Below are 12610 nucleotides of genomic sequence, written 5' to 3'. Positions count from 1 at the left end.
TCCACTTGATTTATGCTTGTAAATAGCTTTATTGTGATTCCTGCAGGGAGAATTTCAAATTATATGGACATGACAATGGGAGAGTAAAGGAAGAACAAGAAGTGAAAGAGAAACAAAAGAAAAAAAAGAGTAGAGGTGAAAGAATCAGGAGATAAAAGGGAGAGAATGCAGCATGCAGAATTATAACATTTGGTCAATGAAATGTTTTGCACTGTAACAATATGTGATATGTTTGCGGCGTTAAAAAGAAAAACTTGTGCTTTCCTTTAAACAACTACATCCTGTTACTTTAATTAAATAGCTCAACACCAGTGGAAAGATTCTTCAGGTCGCCTTGCCATCATTGTGAAATGAGGATGGACCTTATTTACAGATTTGAGATCTATTCAATAACCTCTTCATGCAAAACCATTTTCAAATGTTCCAAAACACGGAATCAGGAAAAACCAACAAGTGGCTTTTAAACACAGCTTTGACAGTTAAATTTATACAATCTTATGCAATACTCTCCAGCCCACCTTACTGGGAGTAAGGATGATTTCCATCACCTATTTTTTCTAAAGCCAGCAGTACAGCAAATAATTCCCCCCCTGATTTTCTTCTCCTGCCTCAAAATTTGCTCCAACTTTCAGGAGATCATATTTATTTTGTGATTTGCTTGTCATATACATCACTGTTCTTTAAGAATGGAATTGTATTGACCCTGGATGTAATTTACAAAAATATGTACTATATTAGAAGCAATTTCTTTTGGTCCAAAGAAAGGTAAAAAATTCATGGCACATTGTGGGGTGGTGCAACAGTTTGTGCGTAGGATCTGGCTACATGAAAAGTAAGGTAATTAGGCTTTAAGGCGAGTTTAGGTCTTGCCTCAGGCCTGCCTCAGTACCATGCACATAAAAGAAGAGGCCATCGGATGAGGAAGAGCACCTACACAACCTCACATAAATACTGTGAGAGAGCCTATATTGTCAGGCAGCTGCCACTCATCTTAAGAGTTGCTTTTATACAGACTGACAAAAGAAAATAGTTCTAAACAACGTCACATGAGTTGCCGTGCACCTGTACTTACACCATTTATGTGCACTATTCTGTGCACATACAGTATAAGGGGGAAACAGGAATACAGTGTTAGGCCAATTGGGAGCAGATTGGAACCGCTGCACAATAGTAAGATTGATTTTAAGGAAATTGTGTCTGGTGACACTATTGGCCTGCGGACAGCTTGACTTCAAAGTAACATTTGTCTAAGGATTGGCTCTCCTTCATATATAAAAGTACACCCCTGTCTGCTAGATGGTCTTGTTTTCTCTCTTTGTCGTTTCTCTTGACCCTGTACTCGACAAAGCCGCCCGTCAATGCGTCCTTGCCTCCCTGCCTCCTTTTTTCTTTTGGTCTATCTTATTGCAACACACCAACAACTTCATTGATTGTCTAGAAAGCCAACACACATTCTCAGAAAAAGGTCACCTCAACTTTTGACTTGAGCCTTCGGAGCGAAGGCCAAAAAAATAGTCATGTGATTTGGAGAAAACAGTGAGAAGAGGAGAAAGGCAGTAGAGAGAGATAGGAACTCTTCTTTCTTTGCTTGTAAAGGATTTAGCTAAAAAATTGAAACACTGAAAGTAAATTATCTTTTAATAAAAAGAACTGAAGAATTTTACTTTAACACAAATTCAATCAGCTAAGGTGCACTATATTGCCAAAAGTATTTTCTCACTTGCCTTTACTCGCATGCGAACTTAAGTGCCATCCCATTTTAATCCATATGACAGTGGTCCACCCTTTGCTGTTAAAACAACTTCAGCTCATCTAGAAACGCTGTCCACAAGGTTCTGGACAGTGTTAATGGGATTTTTGACCATTCTTATAGAAGCACACTTGTGAGATCAGACACTGATGTTGGATGAGAAGGCCTGGCTCTCAGTCTCCACTCATTCTCCACCCTCATCTCAAATGTGATCTATCAGGTTGAGGTCAGGACTCTGTCCAGGCCTAATCTTTGAGGACAAGAGCTTCGTGCACTGATGGAGATTCAAGTTAGGAGAGGAGGAGACCATTTACAAATCTCTAGCTATGCTGAGGCATTCAGAGTTCCTTTCACTAGAACTAAGGGGCTGGCACTGCTGAACACTCCTGAAAAACAAACAGACACCAGAATCCCCCCTCCATCAAACTTTATACTTGGTCCAATACTCCCAGACAAGTACCATTCTCTAGGCAACTGCCAAACCCAGACCTGTCCATCAGATTGCCAGATGGAGAAGCGAGAGCAGTCACTCCAGAGAATGTACCTCTGTGCTAGAGTCCAGTGGCGGTGCGCTTTACATCACTGCACCTGACAGTTTGCATTGCAATAGGGAATAATCCATTTGATTCAGTTTTATTTATATAGCACAAATTCCCAACACGTCATCTCAAGGCACTTTAAAAAGTCGATTCAATCAAATCATACAGACAGAGTGATTAGAAAGTTTTCTATCTAAAGAAACCCAACAGATTGCATTGACTCATTGACTTGCAGCATTCTCTCCTCCTGGTTGAGCATGTAGCCACAGTGGACAGTGGGCTGCATTGTCACTGACTTTGCAGCAATCCCTCAAGCTGACCATGCATGCAGTGACAGTGGATGTATGGCTTGGATGCAGCTGCTGGACCATGAAAACCCATTCAGTGAAACTATCTGTGCACTGCTTTTGAGCTAATCTGAAGACCACATGAAACTTGGAGGTCTGTAGCGACTGACTCTGCAAAACATTGGTGACCTCTATGCACCATGCAGTAACCGCTGCCACCGCCCCATCAGTTTATGTGGCCTACCACTTCATGGATGAGTTGCTGTTGTTTCCAATCACTTCCATGTAATACCATTGATAATCACCTGGGAATATTTGAGGAAATAACACGACTGGACTTGTTGCACAGGTGGCATCCTATCACAGAACCACGCTGGGATTCACAGACTCCTGAGAGCAACCAATTCTTTCACAAATGTTTGTAGAAACAGTCTGCGTGCCTAGGTGCTTGATTTTATACACTTGTGGCCCTGGAAGTGATCCGAACCCCAGATTTTGATTATTTGGTTGGGTGAGCGAATACTTTTGGCTGTGTAGTGTATTATTAACTTATTATTTATTGTAGTATTAATGTCTTACATAACTAAATGTTTTAACTACACTGGCCCCCTAACTGGACACCTGCTACTCTGGCTGTAAATATCATAAGTATAAACAAATATGGAATGCGTCCAGTTCAGTTTTTTTTCAATAAAGATAAAGACCATGTAGTTTTTAGGCATGATCCACATTCAGTTCAAGCATAAACGTAAATTAACTTTACCTGCAGCTATAATAGCACAACAGATCTAGGAGTCCCATTTGTGGCTCACTTTTTAAACTGCAGTTCATTTAGATGTTTTTCTTTTATCATTATTATTATTATTTGGTAACACTTGCCCTTTTCACCTGTACATTTAAAACCATCTTTTCCAAAATAAACTTTGCACAATTATTCAACTTAGGCAAAAGTGATTGTATTGCAGCTAAAATTGTTTCAATAAAGATGGAGAAAAGAACACATTTGTTCTATAGACTATGGGAGGCAGAGTCGAGAGTACACCTCTGCTGTGTTTGCTCCCCTTGACGGATTCAGCAACTGGTGGCATCCTCATGTAGCTGTTCTCTGTGCAGTGAGATAGATCAGGGGCTGTCTCTTCACCGCCACCCAGATGGATGGTTAATTGTAAGGGGAGCTCGGCTCACAGCTAACAATTAGACCTGAATGAAGATTGATGTGAGCAGGGGAGGGGTGGGGGGTGGCGGTGGGAAGGACGGTAAGACTTGTGTGATGAGGAGGCAAAAAAAAGGGATGGGAGAGAGATGGAGAGGAGGCAGGAAAATGCTGGGGGACTAATGCTGCACATCCTCCCCTCAATAATTCCTCCTCCCTTTTGTCCCATCTGTTCTCCTTTCGTCATTTCAATAAAGTGAAAGGCAATCTAAAAATTGCTTTCAGATTTAGCTCTCAGTTGAACCTTGACTTATTCTAAGAAATCACCTCGGGAGGAAAGAATTTTCCGCGAAACATAACCAATTGTTAGTGAGAAGTGTGAAGAAAATGACGTTTTTGCTATGGTAAATGACTAGTGGCACTTGCAAATGGTTGGTTTAATAACAGGGAAGGTCGTATGTCATTTAGGTTATTGAGCATTAAAAAAACACTACATGTTCTGCTGAGGGCAGTAATGGGGTGTTGAAGACTATGGCATGCCTGAGTGATTCATGGTTCTGGAGGGGCATTAAGAATCACAGCTGTCATTAGCAGTGAAAAGGCAGACAGTGAATGGATAAGGGCTCCATCATATTTAGAGGCAAGCAGAGACTCTTGTCCGCCAACTCACTGCTCCAAAATAAAAAATAAATAACAGACTTAAGTTATGCAACATCTAATAATACAGACTTAAGTCCAAAAGGTCAGCACTATCTAAAGGAGTTTATATTCATTTATTAACAACAGGGGGAAATGTCTAAAAATCAAGAAGATTTTAATCAGCATATTCCTGTATTTAATTTGGTGAGTTTTCATAGATGATGAGCTGATGCCTTTGTGGGTACCTGGAATAGGTCATTTTTTTTTTACTCTGTCTTTAGCCATCAAACGTTTTATGTCAGAATAAAGTTGGAATCAGATCATGGTGTAAGAGAGCTAGACATAGTTTTATTTAAAGTGTATACATTAACAGGGAATACTTGAATTCCTTCAACAGCCACACAAATAAAGTCCTACTCAAGAAATTAGAATATGTATGTCTAAGTTTAGTTTGTTCATCAGTTTAAAAGTACCTTTAGAAAAACAACAACCTTTAAAACGTTATTAAACATAATTTTTATTAAGCTCCTATTTCTGCATGAAAGGTATTGCCTTTTTATTGGTCCGATGCAATATTGTAATCTTAGATGCTGCTTTTATTAGCTGGAGGTGAGGGAAAAAAACATAATTCACAGAATTAAAGGCTTTAAAACATCGTCAGTCTGTGTTAATCTGTATAATGTGTTCCCTTAGTGGAAAAAAGTTACTGAAATAAATGTACTTTTCAATAATATTCAAATTTATTGAATATGACTGTGTAATCCCCGGCAAGGTGTAGTTGTACAAAGCGAAGAGGATTAAGGCATTTCAGTAAGGCAGATGCATTCATTAACTCAATAAAAGTTAGGTTATTTATATTATGAATTATATTTTAAAACTAACCTAAATGGAACAATGGCAAACCACAGTTTAAAATAACAAAGTTTTAGACATCCAGCGGTTGGAAATGTCTATCAAAACCAATTCTCAAAGCTTGCTTTACCATAGGGCAACACCATATTTAGAGCGCACTGAACAGGTCTCCTGGATAGTGGCAACACCTAATCATGCTGGATAATTAAAGTTGGAAATGGCACAGATTAAATCTGAACGACCTGAAATATCACATTTGCAAATCTCCCATCATCCATGGCACTTAGACCTTCATTTGCCATCATAATAACTCTTTTGAAGATCAAAGCATCCAGGTGCAACATTATCATGAAAGCGGTGATAAGGTGTTTTAGTCATCGTGTTATGAAAGGGAGGAAAGCAATCCACTGGATATCCTGGCGCTTGAAGCAAATCCCTGACCTCACCGCAGGCAAGCCAAAGAGACATCAGAGTGCCTGAAGAGAGTCATTTAGTGCTGGTTAATGAGATCTGCAGCACCAAGCTACAGCGGTTCATTGGTGGTCGGTGAAGTGTCGGTGGGTGTCTGGCACTGTGGCACTGTTTTGGGACACTGCACAACACCGCGGCTCAGGGAACGCACATGGGAAGGCGATACAGAGAAGGTCAAGACTGAACCAATAACAAAAACATACAGCTACCACTCTGCACAGATGCACCCCTCCATCGGGTGCAGATGGGGATTTTCACTCAACAGATGCATATGCACATATAAACAGGCCTACAGACATAAACTTTCCTTCCAGCCAGCACCTCATCTGGGTGATCGCTATTTCAGGAAAGAACACAACATCAGGACATGCACTGCCTCCAGCTCCATCCCATGTCTATGCTCCCTCTGCCTCGTCTGCTCACTCCTTCCCTCTGGCCTTTCTTGTATCACTCCGTTTCCTCTCGTTTGTCTCCATCTAATTCCTTATATCTCATTTCAAACCACTTTCCATCTAGATAATTCCCTCAACTTTTCCTCCCTGAGCAGTTGGCTATGTTACAAAAGAGTCTTGTTCAGCAGACAAGGTTACGCTCAGTTAAGACTGGGGCTGCGGTCAGGTCACAGTTGCAGGACTTTAAACAGATTTAAACTGCAACCAGAGAAAATGTCCAGAGATGGATGGCATTAATCACAGGAATGGTGAGAGAGAAATGGGGGTGAGGAGGGGCGAGAAGTGCAGCAGCTGATGGAGGCAGAGGAGCATGAATGAGGGAAGAAGATGAGCAAGGGGGGGGGGGGGAGCCTTGTTTGGAAGAGATGTGAATGGCAGTGATGAGCGAGAAGGATGGACTCTGAAAATATGTGTCTGCGTGTGCACGTCTGCCAGCTCCGAGCAAACACACTATCCATCTCGGGTGTACAAAAACTGTCAGGCCTGCCCTGAAACTATGATTACCAGCTCAGTTTAGTATGAAAGCCAGCTGATGCTACTACTCGTTTTTGGCTCTTGAACGCAACAAGAAAGCGAGGTTTTAATGATTTAAAGGCAGTGCCATATACCAGAAGGAGAACAGAATACTGAAATCTCACATTCTTTCAAAATAAAGTTTATCAATCTTGTGGAAAATTTGTCTGTGTACAATTAAATCCAGATGTTCACATACATTGCATAGCATTTGGGAGTATTGCATTTAAACCACCATCTAACATTTTAGTAATCATCCACAAGATTCTCTCTGTAGTTTGCTGGAATCCTGGCCCACTGCGCTGGTCAAAGCTGGTACAAGTGAGTCAGGTTTGTAGGACGCCTAGATTGCTCACACCTTTTCAGCTCTCTCCACAAACGTTCTACAGGATTGATCAATGCTTTGTGATGGACACTTTAAACATTTACTTTGTTGTCTTTAAGCTACTTTGTAGCTAATTATTTTCATTTAGAATCAATATCTATTTAGCCCCCTCTTTTTCCTACAAATGTGAAAAGCACCAGTTTGTATTGTTATATAAAATTACTGTTTCGATTAGCAATATTAATAATATTTGGTAATCCTATCATTGCTAAATCCAGCAAGGTTTAGTCTGATTTAATATCAGACAGTGAGAAAAAAAGGTTAGGTGTCTTTTTGTACAGTGTATTCAAATATCTAATTTCAACTATAACATGTTGCCATGCTTGAATGAATAAAACACCTAAAATATAAATCATAGAAATATTGGAAAAAGGGGAAATAAGTGAATTACGAGTCAGATTTTGGTACAGACAGCTGTAAGAGCAAGAGATGTTACTGAAAGTCTTCATGAACAGACAACAGAATTAACAAAACATTGGCAAAATGTTTCTTTGTAAATATAGAAACCTGAAACTCCTGAATGTTATTGTATTTTTCTGATTAATTAACACTTTTGGCCCAAATATTCTAATTGAACAGTCTGCCTAATTAGTTCAGATTCTATTGAGTGTTCCTGCAACCTGAAGGAATAGCTGTTTTTTTTATCCGTATTTGCTGTAATATTGAGATCGTCTGTCTGTCTTTGAAATGTGTATCGAGAGACTTCATTAATGTTAATAAATCCCTTTGTACCAAATGGGTTATGGATTATCGCGTGGTGGAAAATCCCTTTGGCACATGTTTATCTTTCCTACTTGATGAAAATGGGATTTTAAATGTAGATAATCCTTTAAAAAAATAAATGCAACATGGTTTATCTTCTCCCACAGAAGCTGTGTGGTCCAAGGTAAGGCTTTCAATTTTCCTGCTAAGCAATGTTCACAACATGGCCAGAAGTTGTGTGTAGGGACAGAAGAAGTGAAAGGATGGCAGCAAAAGGCTGAATTGAGGTTCCCTTGTATGATGACTGGACTGAGCCACGGAAGAAAAAGAAAGATGAGAAAACAAAGCTGCCATTTCTTCATGCTGAAACATACCAGCTGAGGCTTTTTAAAGGATCTAATGAGTGCCTCAGGGCAGACCTAGAGCTCACTTGAGGGATTACATCCCTTAGCTGCCCTGGGAGCACATAAAATGTCCTTAGAGAAATGGAAGAAACACAGACGTGTCTAAGGATGCAGAAAAATTCTCTGTTTACCTTTTTTCTGTTTAAGGGAGAAGGGTCTTGGCTAACCTGGTGATTATTCTTTTTCAACTAGAAGTGAATTATATTTCCTCTTGTATATATTTTACTTGGCAATCTTAAATCGGTTCTGTTAACGACAGAAACAATTTAAGATTAGAGAGAAAAGAAAAACGTTTGTCTTGCATCAATGTCTGCAGAGCTTTAATAATGAATAGCAAATTATACCTTGCCTCTGGTTGTTCAAGACACCTGGCTAAGTGATACTTGGAGCAGAACAGAACAACAGCAAAGCTGGACTTAAGCCAGTGGAAAATCATGATTCTCGCTCCCCACTGAACTACCTGAACGGATAACATACACAAACAAATAAAAAAATCAATAAATAAAACAAAAATATTTTAACTGATCCACAAACACTATCATGAACTGGTCTAAAAGGCCAGACCATGAACAAAATAATCAACTCTATTAAATTGTGGTTTAAGATAGCAATGCAATGAGCCTGATACGACAGTACAGTAGGACAGCTAAAAGAAGACCTTGAATTTTTACAAATTCATGGTCCATGTTACAATTGTCTCGAGAAGGTAGGGGACATTTACTGGTACCAAGGTTTAAAATTTTTTATAGTTTCAAAACTACTAAGATTTTCCATTCCATCTTTTCCTAAGGTTCAAAGTTTTTATTTGCGATTAGATTTGATATTTTATTTCAGAGAAACTGTTGCTGTAAGGATACATGAAGTGTCTCTTGCCTCCAGTCATGGTGTGGAAAGTAAAGGAGCACCAACCATCATTATTACCCCAGTACTGAGGGAGAGATTGAAGGTTATTTTTTTTCCAGGCTCTTTACTATATGTTGAATCTTGTTAAAAATGTTCTTTGGTATTCACAGATTATCTAAGATTAAACCAAGACTTTTTAACCGGAGTCTGTAATTGGTGAATAATGCGTGATTAGATTTAAGCATGTTATTTTGAGCAAAAATGTTGAAAGAAAAGGGAGGGGTCTTAAGAGGCTTAAAGGAGCTATAAGTAATATATTTACTGTAAAATCAACCAAAATCATTCTCATTTATCACCCAGGATAGAAGTAACATTCCCTATAAACAATTGGTTCTCTTCATCAACAATGTCTGAGTCATGCTTTTCTCCTTTCAAACCTAGAGGTACGGTCCTGAACTACTTCGGTTCGGACTGTAGCACGCGTTTACTTCCTGGTTCTTCAGACAATCTTATGAGATTTCCCAGAGTTCCCAACACAGAGTGCAGCATTTGGTATTTTATCTTGACAAAAGAGCAGCAGCCTGCTAACATGGAAGCCAGTAAGAGAAGCAGAACAGAAATAGAACAGAATACCACATCATATACCTATCATGTGGAAGTAAAAATTCACAACAGCAACACACTGTTTAAAAATGGCATACTAGATTGTTTTGAGTGGCATCCATTTGAGACACACAGTGTAAGTATTACTTATAGCTCCTTTAAGTAATGCTATTTCAAAACAGTATGTAGCGTGTCTCTTGTTCTGTTATTCTATAAAGAGATGAACTGGAAAAAAGTATTTTGCATGTGTTTATTTATATTTAATTCTGTGGATTAAAATCAAAATACAAAATAAATGTACAGATAGGACAATAAAGCTGTGGTTTCCTATATATTATATATATTTTTTTGTTGTTGCGTCACAGTATTTGCTGCAGAGCTGCTAAACAAGGTCACTGACTTCCAGCTTACCAGTCTCGTGAATTTGCCTTGTTTATTTCACTGAGTGATTGTGTAATCCAAGCTGAGGAATGCTAAAGCTACAGGTGGATCAGTAAAAATGTTCCATTGTTCATTACAATGCTCCCCAACATTGTACAAAAATGTATGATTGGGGTGGGGTGGGATGCTCTGCGGCCTGGAGGGGCGTGGGGTGCTTAGCACCTCCTTTAGATTTAGAGACAGCCCCAAAATGAGTGGCACTCAGACACACCCCAGAACAGGGGTAAAAAAGGAGAATGTGGGGGAAAATTAAGGAGGAATTCAAACCAAAGCATTGAAGCTCCACTTTATATTTATATTTATATCACTGACTGATTTCAAGGTGAAAAGAACTGAAAAGCACAATATGCCCCCATTAAAAATGTGTATTACAGCATGAAACCACTGCATCTTTGCACCAGGTTATCATACTACAAAAATCTTATCCTGGCCAATGTTTAGTCCAGCAAGACAGGGGCATTCTGCTGTGAGAAGAAAAAGCTATGCATGAAGTTAACAGTGCAGTTGGGAAAATGTGAATTTTTAGAAAATAGGACTCGACTTTCTGACTAAAGCAAAGTTTGGGTCGGTGGCGCCGGTGTATGGCAGTCTCGCCTCTGTCAGCTTGCTCCAAGGCAGCTTTAGCTACTAACATAGCTCACCACCATCAGGGTGTGAATGTGTGTATCAATGGGTGAATGACTAAAACTGTAGTGTGAAACGGTTTGGAGGTCATCAAGACTAGTTAAAGCGCTATACAAGTACAAGCCATTTACCATTTATCGGTTGGTTAGCATCAGCCTTCCCTGGCTGGAATCTTCATGCTGCTGCCATAAATGGCTGCCGCTACAGTTCGCTGTCACAGTGGCTACCAGGTTATCAGTGAGCTGAGGCATTTAGCAACTTTATTTGAACAAAATGTAATTCCTGACTTTATTATGTGTTGTGTGGATGTTGTGACTGAACATGTGTTTCATTAAGCGGATTGCATGGACCCAGATGTCGCCAGGTATCGTGTCAGTTTTCCCGAGAGAAACTACAGCTGCTGAGCTGGGAGCTCGGATTAGGCTGGAGCAGCGGATCCAGTCGGCTCAGTCTCATTTCCAGCCATCTAGTTGTGCAAATACCTTATCTTTAAGAAAATAGCCATATCTACAAAAATTACATCGACGGATACATTTGAAGCATCTGTTTTATAAAGAGCTTCTGATATTACTGTGTATATTTAATAATTTAAGAGTGCAATATTGGGCTGTAAACTTCAACAACTTCAAAAGTAAACATCGGACCATCAACACCGTAATTTTGATCGGTGGCTTTGCCCATACATGAAGAATTGTTGTCAGTTTCGGATGTGATATCGGACCCAAAACTGAGTTGGATCAGGCTCCTCTTAAATTCCCACTACGACTGTATATGATACACATATAATCTCAGGTAAGACCTGAATCCTGTGGTGTTTTCTTGGATGTAGAAAGACATCAGAGCTTCCCACTGGCCTGGAAGACTGCAGGTCCACCCCTCTGAGGCCCATCAGAAGAGAAATAAAATTGTGTTCACCTGTACCTTCTGCGCCCGCCGCTTGTCTGCTCTCTGGTTCTGGTGATAGATGCGGCTAAAGTTGGACACGATGACAGGAACAGGAAGGGCAATTACCAGCACCCCACTCAGAGAGCAGATTGAGCCAAAGATCTTCCCTGCAATCGTCTTTGGGACCATGTCTCCATATCTGTAAGATATAAGGGAGAAAAAAAGAATGCGTTTAGAAAAAATCTTTTAATGGAAACATGCATAGCCAATCCTGCTAAATAAATTATTAAAATTTTTCTGCAAGGCTATTCTCTGCATATCTTGAGTTTCTCTTCTTTTCAGGCTTTCCTGTGAGCCTTGCATCAATCGCTAGAATAAAACCTGACCTCTCTTACTTCCAGACAAAAAAAGGACACTGCAACCAAACCTTTTCCATCACCAAATGACACAATTATGTCCACTGACTCACTCACTGAGATCTGATACTATTAACATTTAAAATGAAGGAGGACGCTTTGAATGCCAGGGAGATTTCCAAAGAGACATTTATTGCAATCATGTCTAAAATATTTGCGAGTTGAAAGCTATTTTTTCCCTGTGTTTAAAGATAGACAACTCAATTACAGTACTTATTTTACAAGTTGTCCGGAAGAAGACGCTCGGGGCACTGGCACAACAGCGAAAAAGACAAAAGAGGAGAAATCCAAAAGCTAATGTAGTATCAGTGAAGTTGAGAAACAACTTATTTCTAACACTGCTTATTTCCTATTCATGAAAAAAGAAGGTGTTTTTTTTTCTTGCTTTTTTCCTAGGCAGAAGTTCAAATGATTGTATTGGACCAAACTTGAGTTAGTTAGAAATAAACATGTAACAAACCCAGCGGTAATTAGGTAAAGATTTATTGTCTAAAAGAAAAAATGCTTCATTTCACAGCGAGCTGTAAGAAGTGGTTATTCTGTTTAAAAATAGCCCCTGAGCTGCAAATTACTTCCTTTTATTTACCTTCTTTAATTATTTCGCCATAAAAAAAGCCTGTGGCCAAGCATATGGGAAGCACATGTTGACAC

General features: G+C 39.5%; 1 protein-coding gene across 3 annotated transcripts in view; it reads right to left on the bottom strand.

The window, feature by feature from the left end:
- kcnd3 (potassium voltage-gated channel, Shal-related subfamily, member 3) overlaps positions 1 to 12610 on the bottom strand; it is a 142373-nt gene that overhangs the window by 17845 nt on the left and 111918 nt on the right. For all 3 annotated transcript variants that reach the window (XM_021323532.2, XM_012876502.3, XM_036138509.1), the window contains exon 3: positions 11574 to 11742. In XM_021323532.2, the coding sequence (XP_021179207.2) occupies positions 11574 to 11742 (169 nt within the window). The remainder of the gene's footprint in view (positions 1 to 11573; positions 11743 to 12610) is intronic.

This window comes from Fundulus heteroclitus, chromosome 1 (genome assembly GCF_011125445.2).
Source record: "Fundulus heteroclitus isolate FHET01 chromosome 1, MU-UCD_Fhet_4.1, whole genome shotgun sequence".
Lineage (NCBI taxonomy): Eukaryota > Metazoa > Chordata > Actinopteri > Cyprinodontiformes > Fundulidae > Fundulus > Fundulus heteroclitus.
Note: the sequence above shows the minus strand (reverse complement) of the source record. Positions and strands in the feature narration are given on the sequence as shown.